This window comes from Mytilus galloprovincialis, chromosome 2, assembly GCF_965363235.1.
Source record: "Mytilus galloprovincialis chromosome 2, xbMytGall1.hap1.1, whole genome shotgun sequence".
Taxonomy (NCBI): domain Eukaryota; kingdom Metazoa; phylum Mollusca; class Bivalvia; order Mytilida; family Mytilidae; genus Mytilus; species Mytilus galloprovincialis.
Window position 1 is genome coordinate 35,735,804 of NC_134839.1, and position 25,635 is coordinate 35,761,438.

Here is a 25,635-nt window from a genome sequence, read left to right on the forward strand (position 1 = left end):
TAATATGTTACATGGCAGAAAGTAGTTTGAAATGAGAAGCATGGCTTGGCATTGTCTATTTCTGTTTCCTTTGAAATGAGAAGCATGCTTAGTATTGTCTATTTCTGTTTCCTTTAGGTAAGTCCAAAATAATTTTGACATGTTCTTGTACTTCACACAGTCATCTACATTGAGATATATTGTTAGTTCGATTTGGGAAATGATGCACCAATAAGAATCTCTGTTGTACTTGAGTTGTAATCATGTTTTATTAGAGTAAAATGTTGCCTGAAAAGATGATACATATTTGATTGAAAGGAGATGTGGGGTTTATGTCAATGAGACAGTGATTGCATCAGTAGTCTCATAGTTGTGAGCGCCTTTCAAGTGCAGGAGTTCCTGGTTAGTTTAGTGTCTTGGTCAAACCAAACACTTGAAAATTGGTATTTTCTGCTTTTCAATATAGCACATACCGTCAGCAGAGTCACACTGTTTCTATGTAAAGTGAAGAAATCCCTGTGAATTGATATCTTGAAAATACCACTTTAAAAATCTGGCAGTGTTTCAGTCTAATACAGAGAAGGTATCATATTCATATCAAGTAACACGCTTTTGTCTTATATTCGCAACTGGAGTAAATGCCTAAAATGGAAAAATCTTCAAAGAGACAGAAACAAGAGACAAGAAAAACCAATAAAACATTTTAACACAGTCTTGAACAATAGAATAGGCCTCACACCTGTTTTATTTACAATAAAATATGTCATGGTCAAATAATTAACATTGGGTATCTTCTTACTAAAAAAAACCATGTACGCTATTACCCTGTAATTTAAGAATGTTTTGATGTTGTTTTTTTTCAAAATAAAAATCCAGTATTGTAAGTGACCCTATCAAAAAAGAAATAATGGGATAGATTAAGGTTTGACCTTACACAATGTAGATAATGTATTACTTTTCCATGAATAATAGACAAACCTTTACCTTTTTTGCTGATCAATAACAATCAATAAGTAATATATCTGAAATCAAGTAAGATAAAATGAAGGGAGAGTAAGTGATATTAATAAAATGCCAGGATGTGATACTAGGATTGTAATTGAATTTTGACAATAGATTGATTTAGATTGTATGTAGAAGGTTAATTCTACTCTGTGGGATGTTGTAGTTAGTCTGGGATGGAGTATATTTAACTACAGTTTCATTGGGAATAGAAACTTGACATTGAAGGATATTAGATTGTTCAAAGACATTATATCTTAAGAAGCTAATGACAAAACAGTGTATTCGTAACAGTCATGAACAGTATTTATCATGTTTATAAATACCTAAAAATGTGAAATAATTTTATGAAAATTTGTAAATATACACTTTATTTTCATTCCTTTATAAATTATAAAAATAAAAAGATATTAGCCCAAAATGACATGGAAGTAATTATTAGCAACTATAGTTCACCATGCAGCCTTCAACAATAACAAAACAATTAAACCCATATTGTATAGTCATGATAGTCAGCCATTTGCATTAATGCTGTCTTGATGAGAATAAAACACCATAAACAATGCCCTGAGTAGATATTCACTTTTTGTTCTCTTTAATATTTGCAATCAAAACACATTTTTTTTTGTACTGTAAATTCATCATGATCATCATTCATGGGGTCAAATAGATTTTCAAAAAAATAAAAAAATTCTACAAAATGATATACATATTTTAAGAAAATGAGATCAATGCAATAATATCCCTATAAATAAAAACAACATGGATAAGACACCTCTTAGACAAAGTCATTATACATTTATATAAATTACCATTCTTGGACCTAAACTGTTAATTAGTAAAGGTCATTTCTGTATGAATTATTGATGAGTGCAAGCTAATTACACCATCTGTTCAGCTTCTGTGTAGGTCATTTGTGCATGCAATACATTTTACGATTATTTTAAGGATTTAAACGCGGGTGAAGAAGAAGATATACATGCACCCGATCTTGACATTAATCAGATATCTAGTAACCCCATTTATGATGAAATATTGAATGGAAGTATTACTGAACTGGAAGTCTTGGAAGTCTTGGAAGCGATGAAAAATTTAAAAAATAACAAGGCTCCTGGTTCTGATAAAATACTTAATGAATTTTTGAAAAATTCACCACCTGTTTTTATGTCATTGTATTGTAAATTATTTAATATTGTATTAGATACTGGAATTATTCCAGACTCTTGGACAAATGGCATTATTAAACCTGTGTTCAAAAATAAAGGCAATCCTACAGATCCTGATAATTTTAGAGCTATTACACTTATCAGCTGTTTGGGAAAATTATTTACTTCCATTATTAATACTAGACTAAATTTTTTTGCAAATGAAATTTCGCTTATATCAGAAAATCAAGCTGGTTTTAGGAAAGGATATGCAACAACAGATAATATTTTTTGTACATTTATTGACTTCAGAAAAGCTTTTGACACTGTTTTAAGAACTGGATTATGGCAAAAACTACATCTTAGTGAAATCAAGGGGAAATGTTTCAAAGTTATCTTTAATATGTATCAAGGTATTAAATCTTGTGTTCAATATAATGGTGAACAATCAGAATTTTTTCCGTGTCTGATTGGTGTTAGGCAAGGGGAAAACTTGTCTCCTTTTTTATTTTCCATTTTCTTGAACGATTTGGAACAATATTTTAGAAATTTAGATGGTATTCCTTTAGAACTTTTAAAGGAAAAATTTGAAAACGAACTTCATATATTTTTTGAATTGTTCGTAATTCTGTATGCTGATGATACAGTAATCTTTTCAGAAACTAAAGAAGGCTTGCAAACTTCCTTAGATATTTTCCAGTTGTACTGTGAAAATTGGAAACTGAAGGTGAATGTTAAGAAAACTAAAGTTATGGTATTTAGCAAGAGGAAAACTAAACAAAATCTGAAATTTTCACTGCAGAACGATTTACTTGAAATTGTTGATACATATTCGTATTTGGGTGTCATTTTCAAATACAATGGTACATTTTTTGATACCAAGAAGAAACTTGTAGATCAAGCCCAAAAGGCACTGTTTTTTATTTACAAAATTATACGGAATGAATCTTTACCTATTGATCTACAATTTAAACTCTTTGATTCTATGATAGAACCTATCTTACTGTATGGTTCTGAAGTTTGGGGCTTTGAAAACCTGAAAATTATCGAAAAAACTCACTTGAAATTCTGCAAAAGGGCGCTGAAAGTTAGAAACACTACGCCTAATTTTATGGTGTATGGAGAATTGGGTAGATTTCCTCTTGAAATAAAGGTGAAAATTAGAATGATTATATATTGGTGTAAAATTGTAAATAATGAATCAAAACTATGCAGTTTATTGTATAGACTGATGCTTGGTTTAAGGCCTAAATCTAAATACACCTTTAAATGGGTAAATTGTATAGAAGCAATATTAAACGATACTGGCATTGGATATATTTTTGCCAACCAAACAGGCTACTGTGATAAAATGTACTTAAAACAAATACTTTGTGATCAATTTGTACAACAGTGGTTTAGTAATATTGAAAATTCATCACGAGGACAATTTTACTCAATATTTAAAAAAGATTTTACTTTAGAAACATACCTGCTAAAACTTCCTGAATATTGCAGGCTTTGGATCACACACTTTAGGTGTTCAAATCTGCGTCTGCCTATAGAAACAGGCAGATGGCAAAATATCCCGAGGCACGATAGAATATGTACTTTGTGTAAGAGTAATATTGGTGATGAATTTCATTTGTTATTTAAGTGTACTTATCAAAATATTGTTGCATTAAGGGAAAAGTTTCTGCCAAGCTATTACACAGTGAACCCTAATTATAAAAAAATGGAAGGTCTTCTTTCAATATGTAATGTACAACTGTATAAACGTCTTTCTGTATTTATCAAAAACATTGCCAATATGTTCTGAAAATGTTAAAAAAAACCCAACATGTTGTATGTTATTGTTATATCTTTATACTATGTCATTGATACCACATAATTACTTCGTCATGTTTATATAATGCTATTATGTATGACCTCATGTTACACATGTATCTGTGTCTGAGTGTTCAAATAAAATCTGGAAATCTGAAATCAGTATGTGTGTCTGTGTATTTTGTTTTATTTTAAGATTGCATTCATTTGGGTTTAATAAAAATTGGTGTGTCTTTATTGTATGTGTATCTATTAATCCAGATTCCACAAGATGTTTCTTGCCTCCTTTGTAAAATAACCCAGATTGTTTGCTTGGTTTAACATGTTTAAGTAAATTAAAAAGTTAGTCTTTGTCATGAATTGCTTCTTATCTTGAAATTCTCTTCAACTTGAGGCTTTATAATTGATATTATAATAGAGTGTTAAATTGTTTTTTATATACATGTATTTATAAAAATATCATCATGATCATTTCATGGACTATAAAAACCTAATTTGTCAAGATCTGTTAGTGTTATTATCAAAATACTGTCCATTTATAAGTTTCTAAGGAGCAATTTTTAAGGCCTCTGGAGTTACTTAACGATTGAGTCGGTAGATTTCTTTGTTTAGCAACAACAAAAATAACTGTCTTTAAGGCTCTTTTTTTTTTTACATCCCCTAACCTGAGAATTTGAGGGATTTTTACAACCAAATTACTTTTTCTTTTAAAGTGAAAAGGGAGATAATCAAACATTGAAATTAAAAATAAATCCTTACAAATTGGCCTTTGCAAATAAATATTACTTGCATTTCAATATGTTCAAGTATATGAAAATTACTTGTATATAAGTGTTACCCCTGATTGATACGGGTTTTTAATTTGGGAAATTCTCAAATATTAACATGAAACTTGTGCATACAAAGATATAACACAAGTCATTGACACACATGACAGCAACTCATTATATATATGTTATATGTTCTATTTATAGACTATTCTTTTGGAAGAATATGATAAGTAAAATTTGTAAGGAAATGATTGCTTCATTCTTTTCAGGATTCTCAGCTTGAGTTCAAGCAACTTGATGTAAACAATTAAAATGAAGTCAATGGTAACCAGACCAAATACAATGACTGGTGGAGGTACCAGTGTGGGAACCAGTTCAGCTGGTGATGGTGGTGGCTGCACTGAGGAAAAAGATAAAATATCAGGTAAAGACATTTTTCTTTTTTTAAATTAATAGCCAGAGACCAGAATATGGAGATGAAAGCTTTGTCTGGTCAGGTTTGTATTGCAGATATTGACCGCTGGTGGTGACCCGAACGTAAGACCTCACAATCATATTTAAACTGTCCAATGTCAAAACAAGCACATTTTGGCTAACTCAAAGAAATTAAACAGGAAGTCTAGACATTTTTGTTTGTTAAGGTGACAAGCAGATGTCATTTAAAGAATGTTGGATTACTAAGTGAAATCTAACATATGACAGAAAATTGAAATGTGTTTGTGTTGACATTTTTTGAGTTATATAATAGGATTGAGACTTACACCAATTGTAACAAACAATTGTTTATAGTGGCATTTACATCACTGAGTTACATGTTATTGTTATTTGCAAGTTGAGTTCTTTATTAGTTTTATATGACAGTTTACCATTCACAAATGCTTTTTTCATCTTAATTCACTATCATGCACTGTAAAAAGACTGTTCATCAAGTTATTTTTACTGTATCTACAGAGCAGATGAATATTCTCTACTTGTTTTATCAGCAGATTAGACCATGATACAGGCTTTGGCTTTTAGTTTTTTATGTTTCATTTAATCGTATAATTTTGTTGGAAACTTTGGCTTTTGCATTTTCCTTTAAATTTTATATGTATACTTTGTGGAAAAATGTTTACTTTTAATGTACATGTGTAAAAATTTAAACAGCACAGTTTTAAGTCCTGCTGTAATTTGGTAATTTTACGTAGCGAAGGAGCAGTATAATACTTGGTGAACAGTCTTTCAATGTAGCAACCATGTCTATATTTCTCATGGTGTTTAACCTAGTTTTGGTAGATTTGTTGACCTGTTGTTGCATGCTTATGTTGAGTAAATCTTCCTTATACAGAATATACAGTAATATAAATAGTATTAAAATAACTAAGATATAATGTAAAGTTTCATAAAAACAAATGATTTTGGGAATACAGAAAGTTGTTGTTATTTCTTTATGTTGGTTAAAGCAGCTGTAAGCATATTAAATAAATGACAAATAAATATGTTGAATAATTAAAAGATTGGTAATATGTATTTGTGCCATTATTCGATTCTTGGTTGAAATGTGTTTGAATATTTTCTGACAATAATGTTCAAGCATGTTTGTAATTGTGGATTTTCATAAGAAAAATAATTTATTTTACAACATGACTTAAAAAAAAGCTTCTGCTCGTTACAGGATAAAGAAGCACTTCCTTTTCCAAAATTCTAAATTTTTAAATGTCAATCTTGATCAAATTTTTTTATCTATATCATACATGTACAAATCTGATTTATCAAAAAAATAAATAATTGTTTTTGTTACAAGGAAATATAATTTAAGGAAAACCTGTCTTATTGAGTATTGTTATCACACAATAGAATTAAAAAAAAAAAATATAGTAGGGCAGTTTTTTATTTCCTTTGTCTGGAAGATTAGTACTCATAAAATACTGGTTTGCTACAGTGGAAATCAATGGCAAGAAGCCAATAAAAAAAAATTAGCTTCATAATTGAGTTTAATTACAAGAATTTTTAATCATTGAGGATTAGAAAACACTAATTGAGTACTACTTTTATTACTTCATGACAAGGGAGATAATCTACTTTCTCTAATTCTATGGAAATTTATCCCTTTCCGAACCCATTGTATAAAAAAATTTAATCAACGTGTGGTTGCCGGTGATCTCAAAAGATCATTGAATAATTTTAAGGGTCATGACCATTTTAGCTAACTGGATGAATCAAAATTTTTTGCTTTGACCTTTCTATATATTGTAAGTCGGATTTGTCTTTAAATTTGTACATTTAGAATAAACAAAAACATTCAAATTGAAAACCAAGATCATGTTTTCAAAAATAAGTTTTTTTATTTAAAATTTCAAAATCTTAAGTTTGTCTTTTAGTAGATATAAGTAGAAAAAAAAGACAAATATCTTTTGCATTTATTCTCAAATATGGTGACTTTCATATTTTGATATATACTGAGAGACCTTGATATTTTACAGGTTAATGCAGCACAGATAGTTTGCATTGAATCACTAATGACAATATCTGATTTGTTTTCAGTCGGATAAATGCCATTTACCAAGATAAAAGGTAAATAATCAGTCCCTGTAAAATTCAATACTTCCATTGACACCAGGAATAATATTTATAAAACATTTTTTGATTAAAATACTAAAAGTAATTAGCTAGATAAATATAAACCGTTGAAGTGTGAATTGTTTCCTGTTTCGGTGATTTTTTTATGTATATTATTGTGGAATACAAATTTAAATTGCAATTCAGTATTAACCAGGGATGATTTCTATCAATTATTTAGCTTGACTTGACACAAGAGATGGAGGGAAATTGCAATGAGGGGTGTGATTTTTAAAAAAATTAAAGATGTTTAAAATTATTTTATTTAATTACAAGATGATTTTTATCACCCCTGATTAATTTACGAATTTCTATTCTGTCATAATTTATTCTGTCTTTCTTTTTCAAAGGTATTTGATTAAATGCATAATTTTTTAATTGTACATGTAACTTTAAATAAAATAAATAATCAATTTAATGCTATAAATACTAATTAGGATTTCTGCCCTTGTATTAAAGGTCAAAGCCACCATCAGGTAATGTATTTCTGCATTTTATTGCCTTCTTTGTATTATAAACATCAAACAGTTGTACTATGCTCTGTACCTGTATAGACATTCAATCAACCCTAAACGGCTTCAGTCTTAAAACACATTTCCAGCCATTTTAAAACTTTTCATTTATGTTTTTGTTTATTTGAGGTTTCGTTATACAAATTTATCCAAAAAAAAAATAATTTGCCATTATTTTAAAGACAAATTAGCATCAATTTATTTCCGAGTAAGTAAAGAGGGTTGATTCTGTTGAAAAATGAAAATTATTTTATACTGTGAAAGTATTATTGTTTGTGGGTTACAAATTTTCATGGATTTGGTTGGTCCCTTGAATCTCAATAGTAAGTACTTAAACAAAGAAATAAAAAGTGAAATTTATTGATTTTTAAGCTATTTTTAAAAACCCATGAACCACTTATGTTTTCAAAAACCATTAACATTTATACCTGCGAATAACAAGACTTAATTAGAATTGGCAATATTTGAATTGTGTGTAGAAGTCAGAGGAATAGCTGGATGTCTTTACAGTCAGGGACAATTTAAAGTATTTAAGTATTATCCATCTTGCGTGCCTTTGGTTTGTAGAGACAGCTCTTTCAGCGTTGTTTTACTATACAGCGTGGTTATAATTTTTTTTTTTTACTAAAAATCATTTTAAAATAGTTCTAAAAAGCCTACTGGATATGGTGATTTCGATCAGAATGGCTTTGAATTAACATACAAATGCAAGAAATTTATAGAGAGAAAAGAACCAAAAATCTTTTTATTCAGTCAATTTTACGATGAAATTTTGATCCAAATTGATTTACTGATATGATTTTCCGTGTAATAAATTGCATGGGTTTTGGTGATCAGATAAAGCTAGCATGTGTCATTCAAGTTTAGTGATTTTGACTTGCTCCCAGAAAAACAAAATGACTAAAAAGAACTCAACTTGTTGATGATTATTAAAAAAAATTTCAAATTATATTAATATTTATGAGTTTGTAAATTCAGACTTTGTTTTGATTTGTTTCAGTCTATATATTATACATGTATCTGCATACATTTTTGTGTGTCATATTGTGAAACAGTATACTTAGTTATGTAAATGCCACTACTTGTTCATAAATGTAATACTTTATTGTGTTGGTTATTTTTGCTATTTTATGAGTACTTTATAATTATCTACCCTTTTGAGCATTTCTGCTTTCCATATTCATTTGAATATTGAAGTTAATGAAATAAAAGGTAATGCATGACTTTCCATCTAGAGGGAAAACAAGATGCACTTATTTAATTATTTATCATTTTTATCTGGAACAAGAGTTCCAAGTGCTTTTTCCCTTCATTATAGTTTTTGTCATATTCAAAATATATAATGCACAAGTTAAAGGGTCACGACCTTTGACCTTTGTAACATATGTTTGCTGTCTACTCTCAGGCCTGATTCCTCCATGATTCAACAGCAGGTTAGAGGGTCACGACCTTTGACCTTTGTACGTTTGTGTTTCTCTTCTAACACCTATATCTGTCTGCTCTGCCGCTAGTTGTATTAGTGGCGTGCGCCGGTTTTGGACGTTGTGTTAACCTTGCTGTTTTCTTTGACTAATCTACCCCATTATGTATTCTTTACATATTTATGTAATAACTGATTAGCTACCCTTTAATTTGTGTTGTAAATCCTTTGCACTATCTCAAGAGCAACTTACATTAATGCAGTTTGATTAATTTCAAATGAAATTTAGTAACTTGGAAAGAAAAGGATTTAGGACTTCGTTGTTTGGGTAAAATATGAAAAAGTCTAGATATAAATTTTTACTACAAAAATGAGTAATCTATCTTAGCCATCTTATAGACTACAGACTTATAAAGAAGTAAGTTGAGCTTGGGCACTCTTGCTTTGAATATAGTTTTATACACATAATGCTTGTTACAACCTGTTTACAAAGTTCTGTAAAGTTATTGAAAGAGTTGATTGATGCACAATGTTTAAGTTATATTTTCATATTGTAAGATTGGTGCTTATCAAAGGAGAAGTTTTTAAAGTTCTTCCATGTTTTAATAATATTTTAATATCACAATTACTTACTCACAGAAAGATTCTGACTTTGTTAACCTTTATTTGAACATGAACAGGAGAAAAAAGATTACAAAGCAACTCATACCTAGCACTTTTTACCATATATTATTTTTTCATAAAGTTCTCGATAGCATAAATTAGTGTTGTATATTTTATGTAAGCGTTATAGCTAATTAGTTAGTCTGTAACTAATACTATCGTCCCTGCATGCAAATATTTAAAATAACCTATACAAATTTTATTATTAGAATGTTATGTTAAATGATGCATTTATCTTTCATTCCATTTACGCCAACATTTTTAAGTCACAACTAGTGCAGCTGAGCTCAATCATATAAGTAGTTATTTTTAAAAGATTGGCTTTAGAGAGATTAATCTGCTTAAGGAGAGAGATATCTTATTTTTCTGACTTTAAATGGTGTTACTCAGCTAAATAATATGATAAGAATGGTTGGTTATAACAGATCTTTTTTGTGTTGCTTTTATTTGATTTTTCAGCATGAGGATAAAAAACGGGGAGGTATCTATGTACCACTGTTGATGCTTCTGTGCTTGTATTTAATTTAGAATTCCCTTTACATATATTGCATCAAACCCATGAATTTTTACTACACTTTTCTACACTTATGTGTGAATGGGTGTTCAAACAATTTTTTCTTTGTCAAAACGTTTGTTAGATTTGATTAGGTCTTTGAAACAAAAATAAAACAAATGTGAGTATAAAACATGAAAATTGTTTAGCTAGTTTTTGTTATTGTATCTTATTTATATTGTGCTATTTTATTAACATTCATTCCTTATAATTAGGCGATAACAATCTATATAAGTATTTTTAATTATGAAGCAATTCTTCACGATTCTAGTTTTTACCTTCACAACCTTTTTTCTATCTTTTCTGCAGAACATAACCTTTTTGTTATATGCTAAGAATTTCATTGAATTGTTTTTCAATTTATTAAAAATTCTTTATAGTACCAATTCTTGTTTGAATTGCAAGACAAAATGAAAAGAGACAAATTCTGAATTTATATGGACAAATCTATTGTTTATGGGCAAAGAAAGATAACTCTATCTTGAATTACAAAACACCAGTATAGAAATAGGTTTCACTAATGTATGTTTACATTTTTTGTATCAAGTATCTTAGTCACTTTTTTAAGAGTAAGTACATGTGGTTATTGCATCATACTCCAAAAATCTATAACATTTTTTAATTGACCATATAATCAGAGATTTTTCTGACACCATTGTATACCATAGAAGCATTTGGTTCCTAGGGTAACAACACATCACACAGGTTTACTATTTCTCACTTAATAACTAATCCTAACCTTTAAATTGTATTTTAGTTTGGTGTAGGCTGCATGTTCTGTTGTTGAATGAACTTTGAAATAGTGAAATGTTAAAGAGAGGAGTTTTAACCTGGCTTGGGTCAAAGTCAATTTTATTGTGTATTCATTCATACTTTGTGCTAGATTCTTGTATTAGTTTTAGTTTTCTGTCTTGACTTGAAGGAAAATCATATGTCTGTTATTAACAATAATTGCATTTGAAGTTTCATTAACTTTGTTGGAAAAAATATTGGAAGGATTATATTACCTATTCTATGTACCACATCTGAATGAATAAGATCAATTTTGTTTCATTTGATTATGTTTTGTTAGGGTTTAAAAATACTTATTCTAACTTTACCATTGAAGAATTCTGACATGCAGTCCTCTATTGAATAGCAAGGGTAAACATATTTCATTGAGATGTGATCAATATTTTTATAGCTTTTTCTCTGTTGTAAGAACAAAATTCCTATTTGTTTAACGATTTGATAATGATTTTGTTGTTGTTATCATCATGTGAATGTATGCATGATCTGTTATGGTAATTCTAAGCGCTAAATTCTGCATGAAGATACATCATGTACTATACATCAAAATAAAATTGAATTAGAAGTCTTTTAAATGTTAAAGAAGGTTATATATAAACTTGAAATCAGGTAAATTTGTAGAAGTGTGATTATATATTTCACGAGCAGTTATAACTGGACTTGAGCTACTTCCGATACTTTTATATTTCACGAGCAGTTATAACTGGACTTGAGCTTCTTCCGATACTTTTATATTTCAGTTATGCACTAGCCTTATTGTAAGAAACTAATACTTGTTGACCTTCATTGGTTATACAGTTCCTTCAACAAAATATATGTATATGGTTCATTAGTCAATACAGTTTAAATAGAAGGGGAAAAAACAATGTTCCAATTGAAATTTGGGCAAATGATTGAAAAATGTAATAGTGGCATTTCATATGTGTACGAAATTTGACCATGGAAAACATTCCTGATGGCAATATAAGCCAATTTATAACAAGCCAGGATCCTGAAGGTCTTTTTGTTTCGGCACGGAGATAATGTAAAACGATGGATGGCTGTGTAGAAATATAAATGTTTATAACAGGAAGTAGCTCATCACCTAGTAAAGGATATTAGACGGCTTCCAATCTCACTAATAAGCTTTAGCAAGTTGACTACTAGAGCATGGAATGGAGAATATAAAAACAATTTTATGTGCATGCTTGAGGAAGAACAATTAATGATTTTGTAGATGTTCTTAATATGGTTGAAATGGTTTATACTCTATAATTATAGGACACACTATGTCTCCATTAGTAAGTGATGAATTATAGGTGGAACTTTCTTTAGCTTTCACTCCTTTGTCTTGCATGGAGTTTCATTATAATTATTTTTTAAAGCTTTTTTTTTTATAAAGCAATATAATATTTATAATCCTTCATTTGACCTTCATAACAATTCTTTTTTATACTAGCACTTTTCAGACAGTAAAAAGATTTTTTACTGTTTCTGTTTTTGTTGACATTTTAATACATGCTTCTGTCCTCAAATGTATAAATATTAAAACTTCTAAGTAAAAGTTTGTTTTTCATTCATTAAATCTGAATTTGTAAACACTAGAAGATTTAAAGATACATCATGCCGTATGCAGTGTACATGTATACAATATTGAATTGAAACAAAGAAATTTTCTATAGAGATAAATATTTGAAAGCTGAATAAAATTCATATTTTTTGTTGGAACCTTTTGTTATATAATTTGAATCAAGGTTTTTATTTTCTGTTCTTTGACCTTATGATACATACAGGTAAAATCTATTGATATATTATATATATATATTTTTTGTTATATCCACATATGCCTGGTAATTATATGGTGTTTTTGTTCCAACAGGTAAAAAAGTTCTGCTTTGTGTATGTAGTGATGTTCTCCTCTAGCAGACAGGTACATTCAACTGTAAATTGTTCAGGAAGGTAGTGAACATGTCCAAATCAATTCTCCAAAAAATGGATTCAATTTTCATGAAAGTGTCTGAAACAAATTTAAAAAAAAAAAATTTTTAATGCAGTTATTTACAGTATTTGGGACAAATTTAATGTTCCTGAACAAGAAATAGCTGTAAAAGCTGTTGAAATCCTCCAACAAAATTTCAAAAGTTTGTTTATGTCAATTTTACTTTCCATAGAAAAATATGGTCTAGATACTAAAATGATACATATTATATGAAATTTTCTTTCTTGAGGGTGGGACAATATATTTGACATAGCTTGGTATGCTTTTTGTTACATTGTCTATTACCTTTTATGAACTTGATACTAGTTGAATGACCTGTGAATTAAATTTATTGAGATTACACTTCAATGTTGTTTTCTGTTCTTTTTTGGACTAAAAAAATAAAGTAATTTCATCAGATTTTTTTTTTAAATCAAACAAAAAAACATCAGTTTAAACCAAGAATAGAAAATCTTATTTAATAACAAAATATCAACAGAACAGAAAATGGCATCATATAATATTGATGTATTTCACAATTTGGGATATTGCACGATCTTTTTATTCTAGTTGGTGGATGTTATTGATACATGCACTAAGAATTGCTACAATTTAACAGTGTGAAGCTACTTATAAAACTAAACACCAGAAAATCTTCTAGCTTATTTTCATTACTCAGAAAGTCATGATATACTGCATGGAATTGATTTTATTGTTCTGTAATAACTATTGTATATATCCCTCATCAAAGATGAGTCAAATGCTGCAAAATATATATATACAGACATATTTATATAATGGAAGATAAATTATTGGACATCTGAAAACAAGATTATATGATCGAAATATATAGTAGAGTGAAAATGATTATATATTAATTAAATTAAAGAAGTAGACATGTCTATCCTTATTGCTAAATTAATACATTTCATTCCCACTTAATTGAAATTATATGATAATTTCTCTGAATATTTACATACTAGCATGTACAGGTAAGAAAAGTCTTTTTCATTTTTTTTTCTTAGCAATGCTGTGTGTTGATCATGACTCTCTGATAACCAAACATGTTAAAGCTATCAACAAAACTGACAGTAAAATGCTATCTTGATTGCACATCGATTTCGTTTGGAAGTGATCGATTTCTACTTGATTACATGGGTTTATAAATTTCTGGTGTTTAGTTATTCAATATCCTCCTATCTCTGGCATTTGGTTTGTCTAGCTTTGTCAAGTGTATCCAGTATCTTTGTAGTGTAGTCATCAGTTTTACTGGTATATTAACATTAATCTGACATTGTCCTCATTACAAGACCTCTAATTCTTGCTGTAATGTTTTTCAGCTAAAGCATTGGGGTCAAAATCTGGTCCTAAAGGAGACAATGTTGCAGGAGAGAAAACAATTGAGGTAATTTATTTTCATTTGTATGTTTTAAAAAAAAAATGTTACAAGACACTAACAATAGAAAAATACAGCAATAGTACTGTGTTCTCTCACGAAATTTCAATTTGAATCCTTGTAAAGAAGGGATTTTCAGATATCATCCGTGCATAGAAGGAATATTTAGATATCATCCGTTTATAGAAGGAATTTTCAGATCTATATCATCCATGCATAGAAGGAATATTTAGATATCATCCATGCATAGAAGGAACTTTCAGATATCATCCGTGCATAGAAGGGATTTTTAGATATCATCCGTGCATAGAAGGGATTTTTAGATATCATCCATGCATAGAAGGAATTTTCAGATATCATCCATGCATAGAAGGAATTTTCAGATATCATCCGTGCATAGAAGGGATTTTTAGATATCATCCGTGCATAGAAGGAATATTTAGATATCATCCGTTTATAGAAGGAATTTTCAGATATCATCCATGCATAGAAGGAATTTTCAGATATCATCCATGCATAGAAGGAATATTTAGATATCATCCATGCATAGAAGGAACTTTCAGATATCATCCGTGCATAGAAGGGATTTTTAGATATCATCCGTGCATAGAAGGAATTTTCAGATATCATCCATGCATAGAAGGAATTTTCAGATATCATCCGTGCATAGAAGGAATTTTCAGATATCATCCGTGCATAGAAGGGATTTTTAGATATCATCCGTGCATAGAAGGAACATTCAGATATCATCCGTGCATAGAAGGGATTTTTAGATATCATCCGTGCATAGAAGGAATATTTAGATATCATCCGTTTATAGAAGGAATTTTCAGATATCATCCATGCATAGAAGGAATTTTCAGATATCATCCATGCATAGAAGGAACTTTCAGATATCATCCGTGCATAGAAGGAATTTTCAGATATCATCCGTGCATAGAAGGGATTTTTAGATATCATCCGTGCATAGAAGGAATTTTCAGATATCATCCATGCATAGAAGGAATTTTCAGATATCATCCTTGTTGATAGTTAATCTCTGAAAATTTTCAGACAGAATCATGACACACATCTAGAGCTCTGACATTTGTCTGAAATTAATATTGTGTTAAAAATGACAAAAAACAGCTTTCACTGTTAATACATATAAAAAGATGTGGTTAGCATTGTCAGGATTATTACAACAATTGTATTTTATTATAACAATCATGCATTTTTAACATGAATATCAAGAACAAATGAAAGCTTTTCTCTGTTTAAAGACACAATTGTATACTAATAATAAACTCATCATAGATACCAGGACTAAATTTAGTATGTACGTAAGACGCGCCTTTCGTTTACTAAAGACTCATCAGTGACGCTCGAATCCAAAAAACTTAAAAAGGCCAAATAAAGTATGAAGTTGAATAGCATTGAGGACAAAAATTCCTAAAAGTTTTGCCAAATACAGCTAAGGTAATATATGCCTGAGGTAAACATACAGGACATTTATATTGTGTAGGTTTTATAGACTAAAAACAATTATATTTTTTTTCAAATTGCAGGCGAAAAAGAAAGGAAAATTACAGAGACTTGATGTTGGTCCACCGAAAAAAGCGAATGAAAAAAATGGACATGAGAAGATAAATAACCAGCATGGACTGGAAGATGTTCCTCTACCAGAAGTTGACATTCCTTTACCACCACAGAAGCCAGATGTAAATATATGTTACTAGTATACTTTTCTTCCCATGACATTTTGATAGATATATGAGTGCCAATGAAACAACTCTCTCATCCAAGTCACAAGGTTTAAAAGTAAACCATTATAAGTCAAGAGTCTACAAAAGAAATAAGACAAGACTTCTCAAAGCCCTTCAAAATACTAGACTTAAATGGAGCAATCTTAAAGCACAATTTGGATGACAAGATTGAGCAACTGAAACACTACAAAATAAGAAGATTGAGCAACTTGGACACTGCAAAATAACAAGATTGAGCAACATAAACCCCACAAAAAACAAAGATGTGAGTAACCTAAGTTCTGCCAAATACTGAGATAGAGCAACATAAACCCCACAAAAAACAAAGATGTGAGTAACCTAAGCTCTGCCAAATACTGAGATAGAGCAACATAAACCCCACAAAAAACAAAGATGTGAGTAACCTAAGCTCTGCCAAATACTGAGATTGAGCAACATAAACCCCACAAAAAACAAAGATTTGAGTAACCTAAGCTCTGCCAAATACTGAGATAGAGCAACATACAAAAAACAAAGATGTGAGTAACCTAAGCTCTGCCAAATACTGAGATTGAGCAACATAAACCCCACAAAAAACAAAGATGTGGGTAACCTAAGCTCTGCCAAATACTGAGATATAGCAACATAAACCCCACAAAAAACAAAGATGTGAGTAACCTAAGCTCTGCCAAATACTGAGATTGAGCAACATAAACCCCACAAAAAACAAAGATGTGAGTAAGCTAAGCTCTACCAAATACTGAGATAGAGCAACATAAACCCCACAAAAAACAAAGATGTGAGTAACCTAAGCTCTGCCAAATACTGAGATTGAGCAACATAAACCCCACAAAAAACAAAGATGTGAGTAACCTAAGCTCTGACAAATACTGAGATATAGCAACATAAACCCCACAAAAAAAACAAAGATGTGAGTAACCTAAGCTCTGCCAAATACTGAGATAGAGCAACATAAACCCCACAAAAACAAAGATGTGAGTAATCTAAGCTCTGCCAAATACTGAGATTGAGCAACATAAACCCCACAAAAAAACAAAGATGTGAGTAACCCAAGCTCTGACAAATACTGAGATAGAGTAACATAAACCCCACAAAAAAGTAAAATGTGAGTAACCTGAGCTCTGACAAATACTGAGATAGAGCAACATAAACCCCACAAAAAACAAAGATGTGAGTAACCTAAGCTCTGACAAATACTGAGATAGAGTAACATAAACCCCACAAAAAAGTAAAATGTGAGTAATCTGAGCTCTGACAAATACTGAGATAGAGCAACATAAACCCCACAAAAAACAAAGATGTGAGTAATCTAAGCTCTGCCAAATACTGAGATTGAGCAACATAAACCCCACAAAAAACAAAGATGTGAGTAACCTAAGCTCTGCCAAATACTGAGATAGAGTAACATAAACCCCACAAAAAACAAAGATGTGAGTAACCTAAGCTCTGCCAAATACTGAGATATAGCAACATAAACCCCACAAAAAACAAAGATGTGAGTAACCTAAACTCTGCGAAAACTGAGATAGAGCAACATAAACCCCACAAAAAACAAAGATGTGAGTAACCTAAGCTCTGCCAAATACTGAGATAGAGCAACATAAACCCCACAAAAAACAAAGATGTGAGTAACCTAAGCTCTGCCAAATACTGAGATATAGCAACATAAACCCCACAAAAAACAAAGATGTGAGTAACCTAAACTCTGCGAAAACTGAGATAGAGCAATATAAACCCCACAAAAAACAAAGATGTGAGTAACCTAAACTCTGACAAATACTGAGATAGAGTAACATAAACCCCACAAAAAAGTAAAATGTGAGTAACCTAAGCTCTGCCAAATACTGAGATATAGCAACATAAACCCCACAAAAAACAAAGATGTGAGTAACCTAAGCTCTGCCAAATACTGAGATTGAGCAACATAAACCCCACAAAAAACAAAGATGTGAGTAACCTGAGCTCTGCCAAATACTGAGATAGAGCAACATAAACCCCACAAAAAAACAAAGATGTGAGTAACCTAAGCTCTGACAAATACTGAGATAGAGCAACATAAACCCCACAAAAAACAAAGATGTGAGTAACCTAAACTCTGCGAAAAACTGAGATAGAGCAATATAAACACCACAAAACACAAAATTGAGCAACATTTAACCCAAAATACACTAGGTTTCAGCCATATAAACACCACAAAACATTAAGATGGGGCAACATACAAGTTACATGTTAAAATAACTTTTATTTAGAGGAAACTTGTAATTTTATAGAATTATCAAACTATCTACTAACAACATTTGACTTCCAAGTTTACCCCTTAAATAATATAAGCTCCCTAATCTTTTTTATCCGGAAAATTTGTATATTTTTAGGGTTGTTTGTCCCAGCTTTCCCAAATGTTAAGTTGTAATATAAAGTATTAAAGAAACAAAACAAGATTCAAGTAGAAAATTTTATTTGTAATTGTAAATATGATTTCAGGAGAGCAAAGATGGAAAACAAAATTCAAAAGAAGGTGTTACAGTTAATAATGACAAGTAAGTAGATATGGTAGCACATACACTAATAACTACCTTGAGGCCTAAATTAAAATATTGTTTGTTTCCCCAATCCCGAGCCTGCCAAGCAATATGTGGGTAGGTAGGTAGGGAAATAATTTTATTTTTCCAAAAAGCTTGAACATTATTGGACGATCCGGCAAGCCTGAAAATCCAAAATGAATAAAATAATATTTGACTTAGTTTTGACAATCAAATTTTATGAGTAGCACCAATTTTGCAGGGTCGGTCGGGATTGGGGAAACAAACAATATTTTATTTTAGGCCTGATAGATCCATGTGTTTGGCTAGAGGTCATTAATAGAAAAGAAAGGATATGTGATATCCATCCAGGACACAAAATCAGTCAATGTACAGCAAAAAACATAGCAAAGGAACAGCACTTATCTCAAATACACATTGAGGCCTTTAATTTACTAGCCTCACTGCAAGTTCAGACAACCGCTATCCATTTTAAGAGGAATTCATTGCAAATTGTTGATCATGCCACAACTGTAATTGAAAGAACAAAGTCATGGAGTAATATCATTAAAACTAGCAACTAGATTCAAATGAAGAAAAAAAACAAACCCAACAAAAAGATACTTAGAATTCAACATACTATCTTCAACGATAAACAAGTGTAGTTAACTAAAAAGCCACAATTTCGTAATCGATTGCTTAAACTTTAATTCTTTTGAAAGTGAAGCTTTGACAAAAAAAGTGTTAAATTGCGATAAAATTTTCTCCTGAAAAAATGTATATACACATTGCGTTACACATGAACACATGTTACTACTTGTTGTCAAGTAAACCATGACAAGAAAGCATACCTAGAGGGTATGCAAAGTATAAAATTGAAACAAACATGAATTAAGGAATAAACATATAATCCAATTAGAAAATAAATGGAAAATTCTGTCTTCTTTTTACCCATTTTGATGAGTGAAAACATATTTTTGGGTGCTTCAAGGCAAAATGATATTCTGTATTAGGATTTATTTTACTACAGTATCTAATCTTGTTATCCTCAAAATGTAAAATGTTATTTTTATATTTCAGAGATGATGAGAACAAAAGTGGAGTTGTTTCATTTTCATTCAAGAAAATTGGAACTAAATTATTAAATACTGCTTTTAATACGGCCCAGGAGGAGGATGACAAACAAGAAGCAGAGTCAGATGTAAAAATAGAAAAACCAAAGAAAATTCTGAGTGCATTTACAAGAGTGAAAAACAAAGATGGAACAATGGAATTAGATTGGCCTTCAGAAATGATACAACATACCACCACTCAGCCAGTTATAACGTTCAGCTGTAACCCTCTTATGTTTGACTTTACTGCATTGTTTTCTAAGCAAAGTGTTATGTCAGAGCGACTAAAAATTTTAACGGAAGAAGATAAAAAAGAGGAAATGAATGATAAGTTGGTGAATTCCGTTGATGCTGAAGCAGTAGAAATATCTAAAAGTACAGAAGTAAATGATTCCCAAGATAAAATTGTAAATGATGTTGCTAGTTCTCATTCTAAAAGCAAAACAAAAAAGAAAAAGAAAAGGAAACATAAAAAACATCATAAGGAAATAAAAGCTGACAAAACGGAGGCGAGTGAAAAGAAAAAGAAAAAGAAGAAACATAAACATAAACATAAACATGATAAGGATGATAAGGAAGAAAATAAGGAAAATAAAGACAGCTCGTCAAAAAAGCGTACCTATAGAAAAAGGACTGCTGATGCAATTGCAGAATCTGGAAATGAGTCGGATGGTAAAAAAGCAATAAAGCAGAAAAAGCAGAAAAAATCTAAAAAGTCAAAGAAAAAGATTAAGCTACCAGAAGATAAAATTGAAAATAAAAAAAGTAGTGAAAAAACATCTAAGAAAAGCAAAGCGAAAAAGTCATCAAATGTATTAGATCATTTAATTGATGAAGTGGATGGAACAGATATCAAGATTAAGAAGGAAAACACCACTGATGACAAAAATCCAGTGAAAAAACTGAATATGAAATCTACAGAAACTGAAATTAAACAAATTGCAAAAACTACAGTAAATGAAACGAAAGTTACTCCTAGTGCTATAAACTCTGTTAAAGTTGAAACACAGGAGTCTGGATCTTTATCATCCAGAAAAAGACAAACCAGTGAATCTAGTCATAGTGAAGCTACTCCCAGCTCTTCAAAGAAACAAAAACTTACCCCTAGTCTTTCAAAAGAATCAGAGAAATCCGCAACAGCGAAACAGGAAGACACATGGAGCAAACTGGAACATATTTATGAACCTAAAATGGAGGAAAACCCAAAATCTAAATGGGATACTAGTGACAGTGATAGTGAAAATAAAATGGATGCAACAACGAAACAGAAAAAGTTAACGAAAAAGAAAACAGATACTACTGTGAAGAAAGAAAAAACAGAAAAAACTTCACCCACTGCAAAAACTGTGGTCAAAACAGAGACTAGTTCAGAAGTTAAGAAAAAATCCAAAAGTAAAAAATATGACTCAAGTGAAAGAAGTTGGACACGATCACGTTCAAGATCTCGCAGATCACGTCGTAGTTCATACTCTCACAGTTCAAGTCGCTCACGTAGTCGTTCATATAGCACTTCATCATATGACTCTCGTTCAAGATCTAGTTCATATAGTAGGTCACGTTCTAGGTCCAGAAGATACCGGTCGAGCTCATACAGTAGTTACTCTTCAGGTTATAGTCGTTCAAGATCTCGCTCTTCAAGAAGTTATTATTCAAGATCAAGATCCCGGTACAGTTCTTATTCACGTAGTAGAAGTAGGTCATCAAGATATTCTACGTCAAGAAGTAGATCAAGGTCATATTCAAGGTCTCCTTCAAGACATAGTAAACATAGTAAACGTTCTTTCTCACATTCCTCTCATTCTAGTCATGCTAGTCAAGGAAGTTCCAAAGTTATGAATAGAAAACAAAGAAGAAAGAAAACATTGAAACAAAAACGCGAGGAGATGAAAAATATAGATCCCCTTAGTATTCCCTTGCCAGATCTTGGCGCTGATGACAAATCAACAACAGAAAGTAGTGAAATTAAAACTGAGGAGAAACAAGAAAATCCTGATCCCATGAGTATTCCATTACCTGTAATACCTACAAAAGATATCAAAGTAGAGAAAGCTGACAATGTCAGTCTTATATCAGCACCCCCTCCTCCTCCGCCAGGAGATCAAACAGTTCAGAATATTCCACCACCAGTCATGCAGAACTTTATGGCACCTCCCCCACCTCCAGGTATGATGGGACCAAACCATCATCACGGCATGTATCCTGGTATGCCATACGATCCTCGAATGAGAATGCCAATGCCGCATTATCCAAACATGCCACCACCAAATTACGGTGGACACTATCATGGTCATCCACCATATTCACAGGATGTGGCCAAATCAAGGTCACCACCACCACTTCCACCTCCGAGGTCACCATCACCTCAGCGTCCACCTCCACCAACAGAGGAGGAAGAGAAAAAGGAAGTTGAAGCAATGTCTATGGATATTCCAGCTGATCAAGCTGAAAGATTTCAGAAATTACAAAAACTAGCTCAGAAGCATGCTATGAGATCCTTGAAAAGACAAATGAGACAGTTAAAGGGAGAGAATCCAAGTGATTCTTCTTCATCTTCAGAGGAGGAGGAAGAAAAACCTGCAAGTCTGCAGGGTGAAGAATTAGATGAAGATGTTCAATTGATGCCTATCATGTCACCATCTCTTAGCATGGGACAGCCAACTTATATATTGGCTCAACCTAATCAGACAAGTAGTCCTCTTACTCATCAAATAGTAGTAGGGAGTGATGGAAGACAATTTATTATACCATCTGTATCTGCCAATAACTTTGCAGGTGTACCTATTCAAGCAGGTGCACCTATGTTTGCCATGCCTGGAGCTCATCATTCAGCACAGCCATCAATGTTACAATTAACTCCTGGAGCAGGAGCCACACCTGCTCATCTTACGGGTGCTGTTCAGTCCCCATTCTTGACAGGAGGAATACCTCTTGGAGCCTCATCATTTTTACCTGGACATCATCCGTTATTTCATTCACAGTTGGCTCAGTCACAGCTAGCTCATTCACAATTAGCTCATTCACAGTTGGGTGGTTTACATCATTTAATGCAGCCATCCATGTCTGGCATGTCATCAGCCTTTGGAGGACATGGACCTATTGTCGTAGGCAATCAAATACTTATACCTCGTTTAATTAGGCCCACATTATAAAACATTATGATATGTGATAGACTTGTGACTAAATTGTGAATAATGGTGATATCTGACTACAAAGTTTTCAAATTGAAAACTAAAAAAAAAATCATGGTGTTGCAAATGTACATTTTAAGAATATATTTCATTTCTGTGAGTTCTGTTGCAAAGTTGGAAAAGAATATAGCTTGTTTGTTCCATGTTAGACATAGAAAAATAATTGGTCTTTTACTTTGTTAATTTGAATTTTGCTTCATTACTTCTATATTACCATTTATCTTTTAATTGGTTTTGCATTAAGCATGTTAAGTTGGAGCTTCTAGGGATTTCGTTTAATTTTGTGTCCCATCATTGTAAGTGCTATAATTTTAAGAAATGATTTGGTTTTTGTATTTAGATTGTAAAATTTTAATGAATTTTAAATAATTGTGTGAAAAAAGCCAAAATCATTTGATATGAATTTTAAGTATTGTGCTTTGAAATTTTAATTTAAAATGTGTGAAATATTTGTCTACAAATTTGTAGAAATGTTATTTCTTTCCTTTGAATGCATTCATTTTTAAATGTCCAAGAAAGTCTACTATTATTTAAATTTTTGTTTTTGATTTAAGGAGCATGTATCGTTAATATTTAAGAAATGGGAAAATAGATTGGTGGATGTTGTTTAAAAAAACACTTGACTTGTTTTGTAATATTTTTGTTGGTAAATTATTTAAAATGTTGATTGTTGTATTTGTACAAATTCTTCTATGCAAATGTTGTCTTTATTGATGCGGTTGAAAGAATGTTCAAATAGTCTAAAATTCAAGTTTTAATGCATAGTGAATCTTTAAAAATTTTAAAACAAAAAAATAACTTTCACAGGAAAATGTTTTCAAAAAGTATTAATTCCCATGATTATTAAGAGTAAACTCTGATACATATCATGCATATTTATCAATATATTTCATTTTTTCCCTTTAGACATGACATATTAATGAATTTCATATGATGAGAATCATAGTTTTTATTTGGTCTGTTTATAAATCAGTTCACTGTTCTGATGACAGAATACTGGTAACCATTCCAGTAAATTTTGTTGGCAATAAGTTATTTTTTATGCATTCGAACCTTTGCAGATTGTTCAAAGATAATCAAGTCTTAGTAAGCACTTCTCATGACATGATTCATAGACTTAACTATATGGGCTAATAAAGACTCTTCATTTGAATCCTATAGAAAATCTGCTTAAGTTAAAGTGATAAAACAACAAGGTTCAGCTATTAATGATTTGTGTGATTGTGGTATGAATAATGTATTTTAATTTGTTAATAATTATAATTTGTTTGTTGACCTTTAAGGAATGTGCAGACTGTTCTCCTAGTATGGAGTATAAAGGAGTAAAATAAACATAAACATATGATGTTTGATCTTTTTTATGCTGTTTGAAGTCATCGGTTTAGTTATAATGATTAATTGCTAATGCCTCTTCTGCTACAAAAAGTAAAATCACAAAAATACTGAACTCTGAAGAAAATCAAAAATGGGAAGTCTCTAATAAAATGGCAAAATAAAAGCTCAAACGTGTCAAACGAATGGATAACAACTGTCTTATTCTTGACTCGGTACAGGCATTTTCTCAACTTTTCCCTTGTATGACAGTTGCATCAAATTCCATTAAACAAACAGACATAATCAAAAACAGGGGTTCAGCAGTCAATATTGTGTTATAATCTTTATCACAAGAAAAAACACAAATATTTATAAACAAAGAAACAAGAAAAAATCGGCAGAAGAAGTGAGATTTAGATGAACTTTTATTATCTACAGCAACAACAATTGTTAAAGTATATTATTAGGTCACTCAGATGAGACACTTTCTCTGTAACAAGTTATATATATTTACATAATTTCGGAATATATCTTATTCATCAACTAAAAATTAAAAGAGGTTTATTGATTATTTTGGGGTAACATTTGAATTTTGAATATTTCATTGATATTTAAGATGAATAATTAATTAAATGCCTGTTATGTTAGTCTGGTCGGGTAAATGTCAAAATATATAGTGAACTTTCATATGCAAGGGGTACAATCAAAATCACGTGATGGATATACACACACCGGAAGTTACAGTCGAACTCGCCGCTTGAAATGGTAGTAGTTGCATTTTCTTGTTTATATCAATAAAATTTAATAAATAAGGTAGTGCACCGAATGTCGGATACTATCTAGTTTTGAAATAGCCAATTATCCTTGCTGGAAAGCGTGCAGTTAATGCTAACACTTCGACACAGTTCCAAAATTTCACCAGATAACACACACACCTCATATGTTTTTATAACAAAATTTCTGAAAAGTCAATGTTATGGCAGTTTTTAGTGGAAAAAGAATGCATTTTTTAATTCATCATCTTTAATTTTGATTTAATCAATTAAATAATTACGATAAATGGTCGTTTGACAGGAGAATAGCCGATTTTCACAAATGATACCACACACACCGCATTAATTTAACGGATAACACACACACACACACATACACAAACCGAAACTGAAG

General features: G+C 31.0%; 1 protein-coding gene across 9 annotated transcripts in view; it reads left to right on the forward strand.

The window, feature by feature from the left end:
• The window catches only part of LOC143063487 (uncharacterized), a 45,892-nt gene extending 21,393 nt beyond the window's left edge, over positions 1-24,499 (forward strand). For 2 of the 9 annotated variants that reach the window (XM_076235677.1, XM_076235675.1), the window contains 8 exons: positions 4,972-5,126; positions 7,226-7,255; positions 7,760-7,776; positions 10,996-11,017; positions 14,535-14,599; positions 16,138-16,290; positions 18,817-18,872; positions 19,935-24,499. In XM_076235677.1, the coding sequence (XP_076091792.1) occupies positions 7,234-7,255; positions 7,760-7,776; positions 10,996-11,017; positions 14,535-14,599; positions 16,138-16,290; positions 18,817-18,872; positions 19,935-23,115 (3,516 nt within the window). In that variant the 5' untranslated portion in view covers positions 4,972-5,126; positions 7,226-7,233 and the 3' untranslated portion in view covers positions 23,116-24,499. The other 7 variants (XM_076235678.1, XM_076235676.1, XM_076235673.1 and 4 more) reach the window with 5 other exon arrangements.
• Positions 24,500-25,635: the final 1,136 nt, after the last annotated feature.